General features: G+C 41.9%; 2 protein-coding genes across 7 annotated transcripts in view; one reads left to right on the plus strand and one right to left on the minus strand.

Annotated features, from left to right (window-relative positions):
• Positions 1 to 1,406: 1,406 nt before the first annotated feature.
• Positions 1,407 to 19,858, minus strand: MRS2 (magnesium transporter MRS2). Its single transcript, XM_073331886.1, has 11 exons — positions 19,561 to 19,858; positions 17,607 to 17,680; positions 16,171 to 16,207; positions 15,428 to 15,540; positions 14,569 to 14,742; positions 12,489 to 12,619; positions 11,786 to 11,902; positions 6,153 to 6,305; positions 4,984 to 5,101; positions 3,749 to 3,862; positions 1,407 to 2,987 (listed from the first exon to the last, which is right to left on the minus strand). Exons 1-11 carry the CDS (start codon positions 19,751 to 19,753, stop codon positions 2,877 to 2,879), a joined length of 1,335 nt encoding a protein of 444 aa, XP_073187987.1. The 5' UTR covers positions 19,754 to 19,858; the 3' UTR covers positions 1,407 to 2,876.
• DCDC2 (doublecortin domain containing 2) overlaps positions 19,788 to 22,903 on the plus strand; it is a 242,081-nt gene continuing 238,965 nt past the window's right edge. For 3 of the 6 annotated variants that reach the window (XM_073331884.1, XM_073331883.1, XM_073331885.1), the window contains exon 1: positions 19,788 to 20,048. The gene's annotated coding sequence lies outside the window, so the exon portion shown is untranslated. The remainder of the gene's footprint in view (positions 20,049 to 22,903) is intronic. The other 3 variants (XM_073331880.1, XM_073331881.1, XM_073331882.1) reach the window with 1 other exon arrangement.

Here is a 22,903-nt window from a genome sequence, read left to right on the forward strand (position 1 = left end):
AGAGGAGGAGAAAGTACTTAAACAAGAGCACTGTGGCAATAATAGGAAGAGAGCATGTTGTGCTGAACATTACACCCAGGAACTGTTTGGAATTTGTTTTGATAAAATAGGAAAAGAAAATGACACCCACACTTTAAAAAGCCCTCTGGATAAGTGATGGAACTCAAGGAGTAGCTGGAGAACTAGAAGGCATCAGGGTGGGTGAGCTGAACACAGTGCACTTTCCTTCCGACCCCAGGCCATTATTTTTACTTTTTCCTCATTGATAACACCTTCCCTGTCAGGATCCTGAGCCATCCTGCAACTTGCCATTTTTGAAAGCACATCCCAGTCGTCAACAAGTCTGATAGAAGTAGTCAGATGTAGGAAAGCACAAATGATTTTAGGAGGCAGACTGACAAGCTGGAGATTGCCTTATTTAGGTTTTTCACCCTCACTGCTAGAAAACACTAGGCTTTTTGTGGTCAATTGTGTTGTAAAGAAAATGAGTGAAGTTTATTCAAGCTGAACAGACTCCTCTTATTGTTAAGTCAGCAAAACCAAAGAGGTCAATTTGCCAAACACAAGGATAAAACCAGTTGGCATTTTATTTGTGAGTCCTAAGTATTACAAATGAAGTGCAAATTTGTCAACTACACTTTAAGAGTCTCTATTATTAGTTGACAGTGGGGTTTACAGGTCTGGTTCAGTGGCAGTTTCACTCAAAACCTTGTCAACCACCCTGGGCTTCGGTTTCTTAGTTCTGAGCTCAGAATTCTGTTACCACACCTACATTTTGCAGTGTAAATGGGACAGGTGTTAAACTTCCAGTGGTTTTCTGGACTTGGGTAACTCCCATGACATGGATGCAGTCCTGTAAAAGAACTAGTGGTCTTATTTTAAATGCTTGTAATGCACATAAGTCAATTAAGTACAAATCAAAGGAGTCAAAATAATGCCCTGTAGCGGCAGAGAAAATACAGCTGGGGAAGCAACAATGCAAGCTTTCCCAATAGCCTTGTGAATGTATTTCAAAACCCTGACCTGAAGGGATCATTTCCTGAGTCAGAACATCAGTATCCATACCCATTCACTCATTCCCCTCTCTGGGTATGCCAACATTAGCCCTCAACCTCATGGGTGTTCGTATTTTGTGAACAGTTTCCCCACTAGGAGCTGGATCAAGACCAAACCACTTCCTAGAAGTCACTTAACCAGCAGATGGTAATGATTTAGCCACTGGGGATTTCAACTGCCACCCAATCCCCTACTACCTTTAAAGTAGAATACAGAGAAAGAACAGTGCATTATCCTATATGATGTTATGCTTTGAAAGTATAAGGGTGCACAAAGTTAAATCAGTTAGTTGATAATCCTTAGACGCCACACAGGATTTTACTCTGAAAGACAACACGCTTGCAGAAGTATAACAATTTCTGAACTCTTTAGTTTCCATTTTCTGTTCACCTGAGCACTTAATTACGCTTTTGCTGCTACAATAAATTTTTCAGCCTGTCAGGTGGGAAGTGGTTTACACAATGTTTAAGTTGCTGGCTAAAGAACTATCTAACTGTACCTGGCACAGGTGTAAGTGTTCCCATTCTGATCTAGAAGGGTTTTACAGTCACTCTGCACAGTGGGGTAAGGCCCTCAGGAGAGGCAAATAGCAGGTGGGTGGAAGTAGCAGGCATTTAACTCTCTTCCACCATCGCAGGAATCAAATCAGCACTTTTTTGATAGTCAAACTTGATCTTTGTACCCCTTAGTTACATAACTTTGCTACTACCTCCCATTCCCCTGACCTGCAGACAGATTTCACCCCACATTTGCCCCTAATCTCACCCACCACGTGTGGTAATGAAATCAGCTGCAAGATAGCTGCAGTATGCTTCATGATCCTAGTCATTTATGTTTTCAGAAGGAGATGGAAGGAAACGAGTCAGGTCAGGAAAAAAAGTCTGACTTTTCTTTTTTAAATGGGAGTTGGATCAGGCTCTAAGGTAAGATCTTACTAATCGAATACGGATCTGTTATACTACACGTGTAAATACACCTAGTCAGTTGCAATTGAAAGGGCAATGGTTGCATACTTGAAATGTGCATCTGCTACCAGTCTGAAAGGCCCTGCTGTTCTCATTTTAAAAACTAAGCCCATTCGGGCCTGCTTAGTCTTTGAATAGGTGAGCACTGGACATTCAAAACTTGTTCGTTTTTCATTTAACAGAACCAAAGCAGTTTTCTGTATTTGTTGGTCTGGCTGTGCTGACTTAGTGCTCTGCAAGAAATGTGAGTTTGATTCCTGCTTCTGGGATCCTAGTCTCTAGAGCGTGAATGCGACCTTGAAAAACAAAAAAGGAAAAAACAACCACCCTACATTTAAAAAAAAAAAAAAAAAAAAAAAAGGCCTAAAGTTTGGCTCCTAACTCCAGCTCTCAGCTCCTGAATGATTAACCTGATTTTCAAAAATCAAACCAGCTCCTATTGAGGACAAGTATATTAGTTTTTGTTTTTAATTTTAGCCTCTATCTTTAGCACTACTGCCCTAGGCTGAAATCCTGTCAATGCCTAACTAATGAAGGCTGGGCCTGAGTAATCCTTGAATGCAAGACCTCAAACTGTAAGAGCCTGAAATTGCAAGCTGGGCATCATGCTGTAGTCTAGCAAAATCCTCTTGTAACACATGAGAAAAAAAATTAAGGATCCTATGGGAATATTCTCTCTGCACTTACTGACTTTTGTGCCATTAAATATCAACTTTAAAAACATTTTGGTGCATAAGATATACACTGACATTCTAGGAGTTTAAAAATTCTTAATTTTTACTATAGGAAAAACAGGTGCACAAGTATGTGTACAGTTCACCATGTAACGAAAAAAGCCAGTTGCTTTCTCCTGTTCTATCGATTTGTCAGCGTGCTTCTGCTTGATGTAAAGGCTTCTGTTTTAAGGTCATTTTTTATTTCAATTCTTCCAGCTGTTGGATGCGTTTTTTTCAGCAACGTGGGCACCTAGACAAGTCATACAATAGCTAATGATTATTTAAAAAAAAAAAAAAAAGGGCCATGGCGTATACAAGTGCCTGCCAGTTCTCAGGAAGCCTCTTTTGAAGTGTCATCAAGCTGTGAAAAGCTATGAAAGTCAGCACAAAGGATTCTGGAGTGCATCTGAGGAGGAACAGCTGCAAGTACCTGGAGGGTGAGGATGCCCCCCTGGCACCAGCACAAGTGACAGCCTCTCTCTTTCTGTGCTCTTTAGGCTAGTCTTTTGTTCTTGTTCCCCACCAAGCTCCCCGCTGTGATTTTTTCTAGCTCCCCCTTTCCAGCACCAAGCTACCTCTGGGTGAGGGGTAGGGAGGAGTGGAACAGCAGCATGGCTGAGCTGAGTGCCATAGAAGCAGAGGGAGGACTGCTGTGGCCATGTACACGTGAGCCGCTCCTGTTACCAGTTACACTAAGGGCAGCTCTCAAGGTATTGCCTGCCACGTCACTTCTGGCAGCAGCAAATACTTGCAGCGTGAAGCAGTACATCTTGGGTCACACAACTCTCCTTTGCCCTGTCCTGTGCTCCCCCTATGCCTGCCAAGGGAAGACTACCCTACCACCCTCCCAAGTTGAGCGACATGGATTTAACCAATGACTTCCATAAAAGTGGAAGTTGTGTCCCTTGATCACACCCATTACAAATTCCATAGTACACACCAAACACAGGAAGTAGCAGTGGTACTGTGCATGCAGAAGGCAATGGGAACTCTTTAGCCAGCCATACGTACTTGGGGAGGTAGTGAAGGTTCTAGATGCCGTCCAAGGAATGAAAGCAAACGCCGCCAGATAAGGCCGCTTCCCAAAAACATAATCCCTGTCACCAGCCAAAATGCTCTGTTGTCCTAGCAATGGAAAAAATAGCCATTAATCATGCAGCTCTTTATGTGGTGGAAGGGTCCTCAGTGGATTCCCTCCCTGTCCCCTCTAAAGTTCACAGTATGGTGAATTTCCTTGGCTGGGAAAGGTTAGCTGAGACTCTGGGTTATTGCAAGGCAAAGTGATCCACTTGAAACACCATCATTTCCAGAGCACTGGTGTGCTGGCCTCTGCACTTAATGTTCCTCATTACCACACTAGCCCATGCATGGTTCTTTTCAAAGATAGCTCTTGTTTTTATCAAGAATGTAGAGATTTCCCCCCACCTAATTTTTTGTGTGTGAAGGTGGCGAAGAAGAAATCTCTTCCTTTTTAAGGTAATGCATGTAAGTGTGACAGCTACCACCAATCTAAGGCTACATCTACACTACAGCCCAGATCGATGCTCTGAGATCAATCCACCACTGGTTGATTTAGTGGGTCTAGTGAAGACCTGTCAAATCGACAGCAGATTGCTTTCCAGTCGATCTCTGTACTCTACCCCTGACGAGAAGAGTAAGGTAAGTCAACCCCTGCAGTGTAGATCCTATGGTAACTCGACCTAAGATACGTCGACTCCAGCTACATTATTCACATAGCTGGAGTTGCATAGCATAGGTTGACTTACCACGGTAGCATAGACATAGCCTAAGTGTAATTATTTAATTTGCAATGGAGTCATGGCTCCACCATGAAGTCTAGAAAATGATTTAACCAATTTAAACCTTTGCATATGAAAGTGACGCTAATACAAACTCGAAGACCTTTCAGAAGTATGAATGGCTGAACATTACCATGCCTATTGTCAGCCACCATGCCCAAGTACAGTATTGTCCTACCTTTTCCTCCTAAAGTATTACTCTTCCTGATCATCCAGAAGAATGTCCTGCAGCAGAGGCATAACTGAACAAGCCATGAACTAATTCACCTCAAAAGAAAGTCATTGCACTAAAGCTGGAATCAGTGGGCCCAATTCTCTCACTTTACACCAGTATAAATTTGGAGTCTTATCAGTGAAGAGTGTTCTACTTAACGGAAAACCTGGGTTAAGTCAGGTGTTGTCTGTCAGTAGTTATAAAACCAATTCTAAAGCAGCACTGGTTCTCACCTCTTCAAAGGAGGATTCCAAGTTCATACCAAAGGCTACTCCAATCAGTCCAAAAAGAGAGAGAGAGAAAGTCCCCATGGTCAGCTGTAAGTTCAGTCTCATCATCACATTACGGTGGCTGGAGAAGGGAGAGAGATTTAGGAGATGAACACAGATGTTTACTTGCTGTCTAGTAGTAAAGTTTTATGCAGCATGCACCACATCAGAACCGTTGATGGAGCAATTTTTCTCCAAAGAGACGTTTTGAAACTGCAACAGCAGTGCACATCTCAGGGAGCAGACTCTGCTTTGCAATCAGCAGGATCTAGGATATCTGGTCACACCCGTTATAAGTATGTCTGTAAAGTAACAGTAAAAGTTTACGGAAACTTACATTTTGTTTTCTTACCATTAACTGTAGGAGTTTATAAATGATTATTTAAAAGATACATTTACTGTTACCTTGCAAGTCTACTTACAAAGAAGTAGAGGGTCAGAAAATGCTGTGGACTGTAAAGCAGAGTCTACTTTGGGACACTCCAAATCCACCTCTTCTCAACTCTTGCTGGCCTTCTGATGGGAGTGTCCACTGTGAATGCGTCTAGAGGTAACTCCCCATTTGAGGAGAAGGAAAGAATATCATACACTGCTTCTCAACAGTGGCTTATATGACACACTTCAAAATGTTAAGACTGTATAAATTATTTTTAAATACAGAAAACTGAAAAAGATTATTAGTGTGTAATAACAAATTTCAGCCTTTTATTTACAAAAGTTTAGTCTTAATAAAGCTAAATATTTGATGCAAACTAAGCTGATTACTGTACCATCATGCTTAATGTGGATGCAACATTTATTGGATAGCAGAAGATGTGACCCAGAAAAATTAGGGACATGCTCTTGAAGGCAGATGCCAACACTTAAGTGCAACCTCCATGTAAAAGTCAATTCAAGTTTCAGTTTTGTTGCATTACATAGCATTTCTTCATAAATAAGTTATACTTTCCCCATGAACATCTGGGTCTTTCCTTGAACTATTACCTCCCCAGAACCACAAGGAATAAGAGCCTCCCAGTTTTGGTTCCCAATGTCTGCTCTCAGACTCTAATTCAAAAAAGGGTAAAACAGCACTAATTTCTACAAAGTTTCTGGCAGTATAACAAGTAGTATGTGTCATAAGTATAGTTAACCTGTCCAGGTTGATGAAGATGATACTTTCGGAATCATCAATCAATACTCTGAGTTCACGTGCTTCATTAGCGAGATCTTCGGCTTGTCTGTAATAATTCTCCAGCAGCAGCTCCATTTCCTCTGCATGGTCAATTCCAGACATGCTCTTCTCACTGTGAGCAACAATTTGTATTTTCTAGTTAGAGATCAGCAATGCGCTTAACAACGTGTTTACATGTTCTGAAGCATGGGCCCAGAATGAAGTGACGAGGTAAAAAAAAACAAAACTCCACGAGTCCTGTTTTACAACATTGCTGCAAAATCCAGTTGGGCACATGGGGAACTTTTGCTGTTACAAAGAATGTCATGGAAAAGAAGGTGCGTGCTTTTCCAATTTCTATTAGCTGAAGAGCAAAAAAAGTCAGTTACTTTGGTCAGTAAAATGGGTAACATTTGCCATGCTGTAAACATGCACAGGCAATGTATAAATATTAGTGTCCCAGCATCATATTGTGACATTTTTAAGGGAGACTGTTAATTTTCTGGTACCCTCAAATGGTGGAAGTTGACGGTAATGCTGTAACACTCCCTTCTGTTCCTCCATACAGTGAGGTCTAAATTCTACACACAACATTGAAATCTACTTGGCACTTACACACGTGTTTAGTTGCACATCGACAATAACTAAAGCATTTTCGTTGAAGTATTTTGTGCACCCAGGATCTGATGACAGCAGCCCAACAGTCAGTATGTGAAACTGCTGGCACTATCCCTCTTCTTGAAGTTTGAGAGATCTCAGTCCTGCTGGATGAATCATAGGTGCCTGGTAGCATCCACAAGGCACAGAGCACCTAGCCCCGGGGTCCCCAACCTTTCTGTGGCCAAGAGCACATCCATGTTTTCAGAAGAGTGTGGCGGGCACCAGCAATTTTTCAAGGCTTATTTTGTATTTGTACATTAAATAATACAAAAAACATCATATTTAATATTACATAGTATAGGAATCCATAAGAGAAAGGTAATTTTACATGTAAAAGGTATTAATTCAATTATTCGGCAATTACTCTTTCACCTTACCATGTGAATTTGCTCTTTTTTATCTACCTGGAAGAAAAATTAATGCGTTTTTACAAAATAAATATCACAAACAGTTTTCATCTTATTTATTTTTAAAAAGTAAAATTATTTTTTGACTGGACAGTTTTTTGGAAAAATGTAGACTAGCTGTAGCAGAAAGTGAAGCTAGTAATATTTCAGTCCTATATATAAAACATTGTTGAACTGCTGGTCCAAATATATTTATTATTCTTACTTTAACATAGATAGCGAGTTATGGTTAATTAAAAAATATTCTTTGTATTGTTACTTGTATCCGGATTTCAATAAACAAACAAACAAACATGAAAAAAAGGTAAACACAAGTTAATCATACGCGCTTATCAGCACTTAATGGAATATAGGTATCATTAATTCACATGATTTTTCTAATAAAGTCAGTGTGATTTTTGACACTGCGTTTCTTCAGCCAATTTTTCGTAGTTGGGAGAGTAGGATGATATTCCCGTTCAGAAGCAATCGTCAAGATGGGCATCTGTAAGCAGAGATCTGTATTTTGATTTTTATGATGTTCATTGTTGAAAACAGAACTTCATATAGATAAGTGGAACCGAAATAAGATTTTATTTTGTATGCTACATTTTTTAAGACAGGAAACTTTTTTCGGTCAACCAGATTCCAAAAGTTTTTATCTGTTACGCAGGATTTTAGAACAATATCATTTTGAAGGTCCAAAATCTCCAGTTCCACGTCTTCTGTTCTTACTTGAATGAGACTCGCAACTGATGTAGCCATTTCTGTTACCTCTATTTGGCAAGTAAAAGGATTCACAAGAAAGGCAACTACAGGCTCAATGATGGTGAACTGCTGAAATCTCTTTTCAAATTGTTCCAGAAGTGTTTGAATGTGGATAACAAATGGTGATGGGTTAAAAGCACGGTCACATACCATTTTCTTCATATTTGGGAAATGTACGAGAGACTTCGTCTTCATATGTGACATCCACAAGATCAGTTTTTGCTTTGAATGATTTTACAGAACCTATCATTTGAGCCACATGTTTGTCTCTTCCCTGGAACTCAAGATTTAAAAGGTTCAATTTGTCCGTGATGTCGGCAAGAAAAGCCAAGTCCATTAACCAGCTGGAGTCTTCTAGTTGCTCGAAGTTCTGATTTGTGGACTTCAGAAATTCTTTGATCTCTTCAATTAGGCTTAAAAAACATGCAAGAACTTTACCTTTGCTCAGCCATCGTACTTCTGTGTGCAAGAAAAGATCAGATTGTTTATCATCAACATCTTCCAACAGGGCCTTAAAAAGTCGGTGTTGCAAATGTTTAGCTCAAATAGAGTTAATTATTTTAATAACAATATTCATGACATGTTGAAAAGAAAGAACTTTGATGCACAAAGCTTCTTGGTGCATAATGCAATGATAAGATAAAGTTCAGAAAGGATTCATTCTTCTTGCAGAGTGCAATGAATCCATTGGCGCTGCCCATCATTGCTGGTGCCCCATCAATGGTAATCGCAGACAGCTTGTGTAGTGGCATACTAATTGATGTTGCGTATGATTTGAATAAATTATAGCTATCCTCACCCTTTGTTCACCCTTTCATAGGCAATACTTTTAGTAACTCTTCTTTTACGGTGAAATCACTAAATACCATCCTCACCATAACTGCTAACTGCACTGTATCCAATATATCTGTCAACTCATCGAACTGCAGTGAAAACCAGTCACATATTTCCAAGTCATCCTTTAGCTGAGTTTGCAGGTCACTTAAAATTGCACATATCCTCCTCGTAACTGTGTTGTCTGATAACTGCATATCTTGTAATGCTGACAAAATCTCACGCTTGTTAGGAAATCCTTGAAACAGGCAATCAGCACCAGTTAAAAAGGCATCCTTCAACAATTCACCATCTTGAAAGGGTTTTTTCTTCTCTGGGAGCAGATGAGCAATTTTAAAGGAGGCAATAGTAGCACTTTTAGACTTTTACCTCTTGTCTAGTGAAAACAGATTGCTGGGCACATAGAAGAAAATTAATCAACTCAAATCAAACCTTTCTCAACTCAGATTTAAGTGGATGGCTAATGTCAAAAGAACCGTGATTAGTTTGGAAAGGGTGTTCGACATTATGTTTCTTCGGCACTGCAACAGTACCACCGTACAATAAGCAAACACATTTCCCTTTATTTTCAATAAACCAATAGGATTCTTCCCACTCTGCACTGATATAATACATACGTTGTCTTTTATTTGAACCGCTCATTTTGGGGCAAAATGTTAAAAAAAACAATAAATCGCAAAGCACGAGAAAACAGCAGTATCAGTGCAGCGGAAGAATACTCACATACAGGGCTGGCTCCAGGTACCAGCGGAGCAAGCACATGCCTGGGGCGTCACACGCTAAGGGGCGGCATTCTGTCCATTCTTGGGGCGGCAGAGTCTGGGTGTGTGTGTGTGGTGGGTTGTTTTTTTTTTTTTTTGGCAGTTCTGGGCAGCGCAGAGAGAAGCTGTGGCCCTGCGCCTGCCGGGGACAGAGAACACTGGCGCCCGCAGCCTGCAGCCCTCTAGTTCTCTGTCCCTGGTAGGCACGGGGCCGCGGCTTCTCTTCCCTGCTGGGCACTACTTTTCACACCGTGTCGCTAGGCGGGCGCACATAAATGCCCCGGCGGGCACCCATGGACACCACGTTGGGGACTACTGACCTAGCCAGTCACCTTCTCTAGAACAGGCATTCAAGTTTCTGTAGTTATCTTTTTGGATCTTTCTTTTGACTAGGCAAACAGTAAGGTCTTTGAGAGCCACGATGGCCTTCTTGTATTTTTAAGATGTCAAGAAAAACTTGGAATAAACCCCCATCCCTCTTTTTCACCCAGTGGCATGACCTTAACTGCACTATTTGCCAGGAGGGACTGGGTACCCTCCAATGTCTCCTATGGATACTGTTGAACTTGCTTACCTTATCAAGGAGCAATTTAAAGGAGTCTCTCTGAAGCTGTTTTTCCTTAAACTCATCTCTAGACCCACGCCTAAGGACTCATGTGTCTGAGGTAACTAGGGCCTCTGGAAGGGGTGGGATAAAAGGACCCTAGTCTCTCTCCTAAAGAGAGGGTCCCTTTGAGGTGGGCTGGCTATTCACTTCCTAACCTTCCAAACATAGAGGTTTCAGTTGCACGTCATAAGGGGATGGTGGTAGTCTTAGAAGTCTTCAGTTTCTGGTGGCAGACATTGTCTGTACCAAGCACCCAAAATCCAGTTCTAGTTGGCTTGATGGTGAATGCCTTTAAATTTCTCTATAGCCATAGAAAGAGGAGGACTGAACAACAGACTCAAAGGATTTAAAAAAGTAGCTTCCAACATCTTTGCTTTCATGAAATTAGTCTCTACCTTCCCCCACCACTCCAAAAAAGGCTCCCTCCGTCCTACAAGCCCTTGATGCTTGGCTGTATCGCCACATGAAGATATGATGAACATAGCTTTCTGTCTATAAGCACCAATGCTTGAGTCAATGTGCGAGAGTACACTGATGGCATCAATACACCTCACGTCCAGCTTCCTCCATGCCTTCTCAGGTACACTTCTTGATTTCGCACATTGTGTCCCTTCACACCCCACCTTTTGGATAATTATGGTCTATTTAGATTTGAAGCTGTGCAGGGCAGGGAGCTATATCATGCATTTGGTGCTGTACAAATAATACTAAGTTGCCATGAAGCGTGGGGTGGAACTGTCATTTGGCATTATTTGCATGGGAACTGAGGCAGGAAGCCAGTTTGCTCTTAGCTTCAAGTCGGATATGCCAATAAGTCAGTATGCCCTGGATTTTTAAGTAAGGGTCAGACCAGCAGCTCATCGTTAATATGGGACATATGGTTGGTTATTTTTGTTGTTGTTAAAGTGGCCACTGATGTGCGCATGATATTGTATCAGCACACAGGAGGGATGACATGTGGCTATTCCAGACGTGCGGTTCTCTTGGGATGCTATACCACAATGCTAATTTATATACTGATAGTGGCTATGAAAACAGGGCTAAGTGCTACTACAGTGGGGTTACATATCCATCAAGGGAGCGCTGCTCGTGGGCACAGTAAGCTTCAAGGCTAGCGTGCCAGCTTATATATAGGGAGGTAGGGCAACTGATCCACCTCAGACCAATTTTCAGTGGGGTTCTTTATTTCATTTGTGAAATATTGGTTTTTTTTCTCTCTAAAAACGTATCTTAAAAGTTTTGTCTCAACTGGAAACTGACATCTCCATTTCTCCTTCTGTTTCCCCATTCAGTCATGGTTGTCTTTTCCTCCCCTTTCCATCTCATGTTCACCAAGGCTGGCCAGCTAAGTCAAACAGTGGATGAAGAGCACCTTCGATGCTTCCACCCTAGTATCAGTAATGCTGCTAACACCATGCTCACACTGTGATGATGCGGTAAAACACCTTTTAAAAAGAGGTAAAGCATTATGGTTTAAAAACATTGTACAGATCTTTTTTTCGAGGGGAGGGGAGAGAAGCAATCTAATCTGGTATTCACGTTGTCCTTGGACAAGACACATTTTAAAAAGTGTTCTGGATTACCCAATTTTACTTACAATACTTGTGGATCCGTCCATTTAGTTAGACAGAGCTCTTCTATTAATTCCTCTTCATCCAAGATTTCCAGGATTGTTTCTTTGAAAACTTTAAGATCTGTTTCTAATTCTGACAAACTAAAGAAAAAACAAACAGGCAATCCCATTTGCATTACTGTAGAGGTAATATTTTCATTTTCCCTGGATCTTTACAGAATGAGTCACTGGGGAAGTTTCTTAGAAAATTTAAATCCCTTTTGCATTTAGCCATGGTACTGGTCAATTCTGGGACCAGCTGCCCCAAAATCACCAAAACCTTAACTGAAAACGATTTAACGGTGTATTCTGGACATATTTCAAGGGTTCATGAGCACTCAGAGAAACAAGTAATTTGATTCAGACAATTGTACTGTCTGTTGTATTGACACACAGCATAGCCCAATAAGTTCATGTGTACTCAAATGGTTTGAACTCCCGATTTTACATTACAATGTACATATTAAATTGCCTGGTATTAATTTTTTTACATTATGCACAGTTTTAGAAGGTAGACTACAAATGCCACAAAGTGGGATTTCATTTTTTTCCAACTAGATAGTTCATGCATTTGAATTTACAATGACAAATAAGTTGCACAACTCAAAAGTAAAGTTTCCTAGGAAATGTATACTGTACACAATTTTCTGAAGTTCAGCTATATTCCCCATTGCTTACTCTTATTTACCTCTTGCCATTTTGTAGCAAAATGTGTAGTTTACTTCTATCCACAGACAGTAGTTTGGGGTCCACTAGCGCTTCCAGCGTCTCAATGATCTGAGATTGCAAAATGTTAAGTCTCCCTTGCAGATTGCTGATCTAGATAATAACATGATCCTTCATAAGAATTAAAATAATCCTTTTAGAATGGTTTGGGCAACTGACTTCTCTTACTGAACACAGAATTCACTGTTACAATCAGGTATGCAATCTACTTTTTCAATACACAGGAGCTATCTGGAATACAGCTAGCATTGACAAGAAAAAGTTTACCCACCGCAATATTTTTTGAACAAAATGAATTTCCATAAAATGGAAACATTACGCCAACTACTGAATAAACATGATCTGAGGTTCATGTGTCTGAAATCTGGTCAACCTTAAATGGTGTCATATTTCCATTAACATTCATAGACTTTAAGGCCAGAAGGGACTATCATGATCAACTAGTCCGGGTCTCAACAATTTTTTTTTGGTGGCTGCAAATTGTGGCCACTAACTCTTGCTCATGGCCGTTCTGACAGTTTTTCCTAAAATATTTAATTAACTTTATGAAAAACAAATATGCACTTATACATATCCAAATCATTGTAATTTATTGATGCAGGGTATTTTTGCAGACTCAATAATAAAAATAATGTACAGTTGTCTCTATTCTTTACTGGAGTAAGCAGAACAGAAACACAAATAAGGTGGCTTTGCATATTCTTGTCTTTTTGTTGTTGTTTCTTTTGCTTTTTTAAAAAGATTTCCCACCTAGTAAGTCTGCTGATGTGACAAGTGATATTTGGATGTTTGTTAATATCACTTTTCACACCAGACTTACTAACTAGCTGGGAGGGAGTGAAGAGTGATGTTAACAAACACCCAAATATCAATTTTCACAGCAGACTTACTCAGCCCTGGCAAGCCAAGGGACAAAGTCCTGGATGGGGAGGTGGGTAGGGAGGCAAGGGGGGGCAGAGGCAATGCAAGGGGGTGGTAAGCCCAGGGCCAGCATCTGCTGCAGTGTGGCCGGGGTCCAGGGCTAGAGCCAATGTTCCCTCTAATTGTTTACATCTGTGTGGAATGAATTTTGTTATGTGCCCCAATATGGAGGTGATGTGTGGCAGGGGTGGGGCCGAGGGGTTCACAGTGTGGGAGGGGGCAGAGGGATGGAGTGTGGGGAGGGCTGATGGCTCTGGCTGGGGGTGCGGGCTCTGGGGTGGGGCTGGGCATGAGAGGTTTGGGGTGCAAGTTGCCAGGACTTCCCCCAGCCCTCTCTTGTCACAGCATCCCAGGGCTGGGGGACAGTGCCACTCCCCACTGGGGCAGCTCTGGGGCTGGGGCCAGGGGAGAGGCGCCTCTCCCTGGCTGGGGCGGGGCCGCAGAAGAGGCGCCTCTCCCCACCTGTGCAGCTCTTGATAGCCTGCGCAATTTAGAGGGAATTTAGGCCAAAGCCCGAAGTCCAACGACTGGAGCCTGCTGCCCCAGGGCTGAAGCCTGAGCCACCCAACCCCCAAGAAGGTAGAGAACTCATTGGCTGTCTGCTCTTCTAGTATTCATGGCTCCAGAGGGGGGCAAGAGCCAACCCCTGCTGATGGCCCTGGGGGGATAGGCCACTGCTTTGCCCAACTTGTTACACCCACAGCCACAAAAAAAGCCCCTGGTGGTCGCATTCAGGAAATGCTGATCTAGTCTGACCAACTGCATAACACAGGCCAGAGAACCTCCCCCAGTAATTTCAGCATCAAACCGTAACTTTTATATTTCAGCATATATCTGTCAATATTGATTTTAAAACTTCAAGTGACGAAAAATCCATCATGCCCCTTAGTAATTTTTTCCAATAGTTCATTCTCACTGTTAAATGTTCGTCTAGATCCCCCCATAACCAAAAGAAACAACAACAAAAAAAGGAAAAGAGGAAAAGAAAAAAAAAAAAAAAGCCCAAAGCAAACCCAAAATATTCCTAAAAATGTAACTAAATATTTCCAGAACAGAAAATTATACGGTCATTCCCATGAAACAATATTTTCAAAAGTAGTTAAAAGTAACCAGCAGCTCACCCAATATTGCAGTATTGCTTCTATGGCTCTAAATTCAAAGGGCAAGGAATATGTAACTAGCTGACCTTCTCCAGACAGCTGAGATGCTAGTTCTTGGAACAGCCAGTGCTCCATATTCAAATTGCGATAATCTAGTATCAGAAGAAACTCTGGTGTTACCACAGCCTTCAAAAACTGAAAAAGAGAATGCAGTTAGGCAGCCAGCTAATACTTTACGGAGGTTACTAATTTTCTCATTGCCACTTAATGCATTTTAGAGTTCAGTTTTCAATAAAACCACTTCCCATAAGGGGACTGTTATGATAAAACTTTTGTTTTTATTTATCTAGATTTTTATGCCACACTCGTGTCCAGGGTACCCAACTGTCTATCTTCCACGGTCATTCCCCTCAACCCCCAAAGTATATGGACTGGACTGACATCAGAAGCACTTCCTTTAGTGTACTCCAGGAGACTTCTGGAGTTACTGCAGGGACAGGAGGAAAGAAAGATTCTCCAAATTTTTAGCTCTGCTCATCCTGTGCCTCTAAAAATTCTCATCATGCCCACAAAGGGAAAAATTTTGGCCCTCTTGAATAGAGATGGTCATCCTACAAAAGACAAGAAGCGCATTATTATGAAGTGCAACATGAAGTGCTTCTGCTCGCTAGATATTCAGTGCCAGGGTTATCTGTAAGGACAGATGCATAATATTATATCCAGGCCATAGATAGCCAATATTAAAATGGCCCCTGGATCTCACTAGAACATGACTGTATTGGCAATTGAGACACAGTTCAAGTGTATTTTAATGTCTATTGACATCTATAAACAGATTTAAGACCCACTGAAGTTAATGAAAATAAAAATATCACTTTACCTCCATTCTAATGATGATCCTGTTGTTTCTAGTTGCAATGCTCATTAGATGCTGAAATCTTAGATCTCGGGCTTGAAGACCCAGTTCCTGGTACAATTCTGTTTTCTTTCTTTCTACCAAGAAGACATTTAAAAAGAAAAATCATATCTGCGAAAAGTAATGTGTTTTATAATTATGGATTAGTCTGTTTTGCAATCCCAGAAAGAATCTAACTCTATAGTGCTTCCCCCCTTGATCACCCAATATAATTCTGTCTAGCACAGCAAAATAGTCAGAACTTGGGTGGGAAGAGAAGTCCCTTTGTTTATTAAGAAAGAAAAGTCTAAAAGTAGCCAAAATAACAGGCAAATACAGTATGTTTCATGTTAGAAGAACACATTAGCAAAGCTGAGTTGAGAAAGCACGTGTTATGTCACAAAAGTATCCCAAAAAAGGAAATATATACTGGTGGTGGACTGGGACAAAGAGGAAAAGGATGAAAGCAAAACGGAACCACACATGACACATGGTAGTCATACTGCTTAACGCACTATTGGAAGGTGCTCAGATACCACTGTGATGAATGCGGTATAAGAAGTTGTGTAGAATAGACAAGCAAAACCAAGGGAATGCTGCAACACCAAGAGTTATCTAAACCCACAAAAGCTTCATGAATTGAACCCTCTGTCCAGTATAAACTTCCACTTAGGCAATTCTATATAGCACAAAAGAGCAAACAGGAAAAGAAAATGAAAACTACCTACCAAAAGAGGTAATATTTCCTTCCTTGTCAAATTTCATCTAAAGGGAGGAAAAAAGAAAAGAGAAGACCAGAAGTAGGCATTTTGTTCTCACAAAGCTGCTATAACATACAGGAAAATAACTGTGTGAAATTGCTTATATTTGCTTTGAATTCTAGTGCGGGTGAATCAGTCCACTTATTAAGGAGGGGCAAGTTATGCTACCCCTTGTCTCTGCTAATACTCCTCAGGTAATTATGAATACCTTACACAACATATTTCAGGTCATTTGAACATGTGGATGCTACACATGGTACCTGGAAAGCAGCACCGATTACAATATTTTTCAGACGTACACCAATTAAGTTCAGAACTATATATTTGGCTCACACAGATATCTACTTCTCAGGAGGAATTTTTTTTTTTGAACAGAGAATGAGATTTTTGTGTTGGCACAAGAGGGGCTCTTTACATTTTGTGTTTCAGGTTTTCTTGTTTCATCTTGTGTTGTTTTAGCTGAACAATTTACAAGGCAAAGGGCAACAACTGTGGGGGGCTATTCACTCCCTGATTTTTGAAAGGTATTTACTATGTAATTCCACTATGTGTAAGTGAAAGAATAGATAGCATTCTAATGTAACAAAGCAAGGAATAATTTGTTTCTAACATCTTATTTATTTTTCATTTATATTCCAAAGTATTAACATAACATTAGTATTTTCTGTAAACTTAAAGTCATTGGAAAAACTGCAAGAATTGATTTGATCAAAGCTTTTTCACTTTTGCCTTGAAATCTGTAGCTTATTCAAGAGCTATTCATAATTTGTTTTCAAAGCCAGTAGTTGTATATATGAAAAAACAACTATGTGGTCCCCATTGTAGGATCAAGACCTATATGTGTTCCGATGCCCTCAACTGGCTGGTGTTACATCTGCTTTCACATGCGATCACATCATCTTCCAGTGGCAAATGAGGAGGTTGTGAACAGATTGTTCACTTTAAATGGCTAGCCTAGTTCTCTCAGCTGCATACTTATTAAAAGATATTCTTCCTTCAACCATTGGCTATCCTATATTTCAGCTACCACATTCCATTACATTAATAAGAAAAAAAAAAAGGCAAAAATAGTGTATTTTTAATAGTGAACGCATGTATTTTACAACAATTCTTCAAGAATAAAACTGTGTCTTCATGATTAAATTGTGATTTAACAAGAATTATCTTCTCATAAGAAAAGCATCTTGGTATTTTGCTAGCACATTATAATACTGTTGCAAATATATCCACATAAACATTACTTTCCCTCAAATTAGGGTTTTTAAAACAGTTATTTAGTAATATCCACTAATTATCAACACATCATGGAGAACGACCAGTTCTGTCAAATAACAGTTTGAGAAAAACACATGCTGATTAGCTTGGAAAAACTGTTCTTTGTTGAAAACTTTCAATACACTTACCACTGCAAACACAGGGACTACACTGGCTAAGGTGGCTTGAGAGGCCTCTGTCGCTGAGTGTCGACCCAATTCATCTGAAGAAAGACACACAGCAGTTATAATTTTCTATTACCAGCACACGGTCTTTTGATAAATACATATTTTTTTTCTTCTCTTGTACACTAGGTGGAAAACTGTCATAAGGAACCCAGTTAACGAATAAAATTTTGCTTTAAAAAAAACCAATCTGCTCATTTAAGAGGCATAGTCAACTTAAAATCTAATAAAACTACAATTCCTTGAGCCAACGTTTGTGGCTTTATGACCAGTTTTCTTATTCAGAATGTTTCTCCCCATTATTGTGTGAAAGACCCATACAAACAGGAGAAACTGACTATACCTAAAGTGCCATCAAGTCTGCAAAGTAAACACATTTCCTTTCCCTGTTTGTGATAATCTTATGTTTTACTTGCAACAATAATAGGTAAAAAAATAGAAATTAGATTAAATTGGGGTATCCTTTAAGAACCCAAAGCAGTTGCAATAAAGAACAACACCCCAGTCCTACAATGAGCTCTGTGTAGCTATACAAGTCTGCCTGCATGAAGTTCACTGCGGGGACTGGGGCCTACATTTGTTGAGCAAATTAGTTATTTGTGGACTGTGGTAATGAATAATAATACCTAGTGCTTATATAGTGCTTTTCAACAGTAGATCACAGTGCTTTACAAAGCAGGTCAGTATCATTATGCCATTTTACAGATGGGGAACTGGAAGCATGAAGAAATGAAGCGACTTGCCCAAGGTCACCCAACAGGCCTGTGGCAAAGCAGGGTATAAAACGGAGATCTAGGCCACCTTGCCTCCCTATATAACAGTAAGGCTCTACAAACGTTCACATGCTTTGTGCATAGTAGTCCCACTGACGTCAGCGAGACTACCATTTGTTTGAATGTAAAAAAGTGAGTGTTTGCAGGATGGAGGCCTTAATGTGCATTTCATACTGCATAGGATGTTGATAAATGACTGACAGGTTCAGCCAGAACTTCAAAGGAGCAGTGTGTCCATTTCCTTAGTTGGCTGTTAAATATGTAGACATAAGCCCATTTGTGGTTTAGCTGGATGTTACTCGAACAGAGTAATTATAGCAGTGGCCTTAATCCTGCCATTGACTGTGTGTGGGCCACCCCTCTGCCTTATTTGCCCCCACTACACAGCTCCCAAGCAGTCAATTGCAGAATCAGGTCCACTATTTACAATTAGGCACCTAAATAAAAGCGGCCTGCTTTTCAAAAGAGCCGAGGACCCACAACTCCAAAATTCAAGCCATTTATTTAAGGGTTAGGCACTTAGAGATGAAATACTGGCCTAATACTTCAGGAAGAAATGACAGTTTTTGCATCCGCTGAGTGCTTACAAATTTTAACTAATGTCCCGATTCTATAGGGACAGTCCCGATATTTGGGGCTTTGTCTTATATAGGTACTTATTCCCCGATTTTTCTACAGTTGCTGTCTGGTCCCCCTAAAACACGCACACTGATAGACTTATAACTACCTATTCCCTGGAGCCACTTCCAGGCCTGAACAGGGTGGAACAACAGCTGTACGCCCCATAGGGTGACCAGACAGCAAGTGTGAAAAAGCGGGGTGGGCGGTATAAGACAAAGTCCCAACTATCGGGACGCCCGGTCGCCCTCGCCCCGCAGTGAGAGGCCGGCAGTGGGGAGGAATACTGCCCCATTGCCCCCTGGATTGAAGGCTTGCTCGGGAGGATGAGCGCCGCTCTGGGTCTATAAAAGCCTCTTCCCCGCCTCGCAGTGCCAGCCCCGGCCCTGCCGCCAGAGCAGCCAAGTCCCGGGGCCAGGAGAAGCGCCCAGAGGAGCAAACCAAAGGTGGGGCTTCCACTCCAGAGCCGACCCGCCTCCCCCCGGCCGGGCAGCAACCAGGGCCCCCACTCCCAGGGCACGACTTACTTGCCCAGCGCCACGGCTGCCCGCGGGGAGCGGCGGCCCCCAGCCGCGGCCCAGGCCCGGGAGCCGCGCAGCAGGGACGCCCGCCGCCGCCCAGCGGACGAGCCCGCCCGGCCGTCGCGAGCAGGCGGCGGCGGCGGCAGCAGCAGCAGCCCCCGCGGCCCAGCGAGGCGGGGAGGAGCCAGCGGCTGAACATGGGCAGGCTCTGGGGGGGCGAGCGGGCCCCGGCTCCCGGCCGCTTGCAGGACCCAGAGGCTCCGGCCTGGCTGCCCACACGCGGGAGCCGGGCGGAGGAGGAGCCGCGCGGATTAAGCCCCGGCCCCGGGGCGGGGTCTCGTGGTGGGGAGCCGGGGGCGGGGGAAGCCCGCGGGCTTGCAAGGCCGAGCCCCAGGCCCCCGAGCGAGGGGAGCGCCCCACTGCCTTCTCCGCACCGATCATTTGCTAACCCGTAGCCCCCTGCAGCACCCCCTCGGGCCTGACGGCTCCCAAAGGTAAGGGGCCGACCGGAGCCCTCCTGGCCAGGCGAGGAAACCCAGGCACGGAGAAGCTGAATGACGCGCACAAGGTCACACGGTGAAACCGGTGGCCCCGCTGGGCGGGAGAGACCCCACCTGTCCGGGTCTCGCTCTTGAACCCTTTCCAGCGGGCTACTAAGCCACCGTTGTAATGACCGTGTCGCCCCCAGAGTCACCTGCCCCATGTCAAGCTTTTCTTCACTAGGCATTTTCATGGCCAATTTGCCCCCAAAGTTGAAAGTTTTTTTCCCTTCTTCAAAAGAAGCTTTTGCATAAAGCTAAAGATGGAGCAGTCCCCCCACCCCATTAATTTGAAAAAGAAAAATCTGTAACTGGTGTTTGCCAGCCAAATATCGCAGCCTCGACTGAGGGCCTCTGGTTCTACAAGCTGCTCCTTGTCAGTGCAGGATCTTCCCATGTGGATGGCAGGACTGGGATCTGGGGTGCGAACACCTGACAATGAAATGGGATGTTCTTAATTTTTTCCCAGTTTGAGCTCAGCACAGCTATTTTGCCCTATCCAAAGATCTTGTAAGCATATTTAACCAAATAAATTTTGAACGTACATTTAAGCACCAAGATGAACTGGTCAGTTGAAGCTCAAGTTAAATTAGGGTTTAGCTACACTTGAAAGTTACTGAGGATTAGGTCAGGGTGTGAATTTAAAGCTGTTCCTGAGTGACTCCAGCTGTGGGCACACTTAACAGCTGAACAGGAAAGACTGTGTGGAGAGGCCCTCAGTAACCTACCCCTCCTCCCCCATTACCAAATACTACTTTTTAAATATTTTATTGTGTGCAAAGCTCTAATGAAAATACTGAAAAGGAATTCCCTTTCTTTCATCTCCACTCAAGCCACATAGATTGGAATTAACGAAATCCTCCCACCCAAACCAAATCCTTTAGCAATATATTTATCATCAATGTTGCACTTAGAAATTCCTGTAGTATTAAATGGAGAAAGTGGAGCCAAGCTGGAAATGTAGATTACTAATTAAATATGAGCCTCAGTTGACCAGCTGCTGCTTATAGTTATTATACTATATTTCTTAGAATCAAGAACTGCAAATACCCTGAGCTGTGGTCCCCTTAGGAACTGTGGCCTTTGTTCAGTAAGGGTGCCTAAGCATGTGCCTAACTTCAAGCATATGCTTATATGCTTAAGTGTTATCCTGAATAGTGATGAACATAAGGACATGCAGTAAGTGCTTTACTGAATCAGGCCCTGCAACTTTGGAGGTAAGAGAACTGGGGCCAAATTCTGCTCTCAATTGAGTTATGTTAAACTACTTACACAGGTGTAACGGACAGCAGAATTTGGCCCCAGCCAGCTCTCAGTTCCCCTGCCACCACCTCTTTTTGAAGACATTTACAGCTGTGTATAGGGGTATGAAACATACCAAATCAAAATGACAGTGTTTTACAGTCACTATGCACAAGTGCAAATTACTTCACAAGGTGCAAGGCCATGACGAAACAAGTTCACAGTCCTCTGTTCCTATACAGTGATATGTATACTGAAGTCAAGGGAGTTATTCCAGCTTGAACTCAAATGCATTTGAAAGGAGAATTTGGCTGCTGGTTTAGGGCTTGATTCAAAGCCCACTGAAACAAAGGGCAGTCTTTTAGCCTTAATTTTGTTGGGTCACAGTAGGTGGCAGTATGTGCAACAGTATTGAATTTAATAATCTTGGATACCAGGAACACTTTAAACAAAACAAAACATGGCAATACCAGGCACTGTAAAAGGTAATGCAAGAGAGTGGGAAAGTAAGTTAACATGCACCATTTCCTGGAAGTGACTGCTACTTGCGTAGAATCTGTAGAGAAGCACCTGAATAAGTAGAATGCAAACACTGGGAGAGTATTTAAAGAGTTTATATCGGAAATGATATTTAGCAAATTTGAAAGAAATCCTTGGCAATTATAAAAGGAAAGCTGATGTTCTTTAATCTGCATGAGGACAAAAGGGAAAAATGTTGGGTTTGTTTGTTCGTTTTTTTTCATCTATTCTCCTGGATGCTTTCATAATAAATAAAAATAGACTGTCAGAACTAAAATCAACAGCAAAAATATCATTAGTCCACATGATTTCATATAAAATATTTGCTCATCACAATTATATTAATTGTAAAATCCTTATGTCTCATCAATGACTCCAGCATCTCCTTCTCCTAATACTCACAGAAAAAGACAGGCTTTACAGAGTGTCTACAAGTTTGTTAAATCTGGGTTCTGGTGGACCCAGTAAATCTAGAGTCATCTCTCTCTCTCCTTTGAGGCCATGATCATGCAACTTGTTCCATGCTGGTGGACCCCGTAGTTCATGAGGTACCCCATTATCTTGAATGGGTTCTCTATGGGCACAGAGGTCCTCCCACAAAGAATGAATTGAAGAATCAGGCCTAAACACAGGTAGACATAGCTCAAGCACCTACACTGATTGCAACTATGGCAGTCTTGCCTAGAGAGGTGTCTTCAGATAAACAGGATGCATTTATAGTTTTAGGATGAAGCCAACACCTTGAACTCAATAATAGCCAGTTGAGCATTGTTGTAATGTGTAATATAATGTAATGAAATGTTGCTGTGTAATAGATATATATGGAGATCTAGATGCAGCCTTGATACTTTCAAGATAGGCATGAATTGTCAGCTTAGCTTACTGATGTGCTGATTACAGCTGCTTTTTTAGCCCGGTTTACACTGCAAGTTTAGGTTGAATTTAGCAGCGTTAGATCGATTTAACCCTGCACCCATCCACACAACGAACCATTTTTGTCGACTTAATGGGCTCTTAAAATCAATTTCTGTACTCCCGACAAGGGGATT

The sequence above is a fragment of the Lepidochelys kempii genome, chromosome 2 (genome assembly GCF_965140265.1).
Source record: "Lepidochelys kempii isolate rLepKem1 chromosome 2, rLepKem1.hap2, whole genome shotgun sequence".
In the NCBI taxonomy this organism is placed as follows: Eukaryota; Metazoa; Chordata; order Testudines; family Cheloniidae; genus Lepidochelys; species Lepidochelys kempii.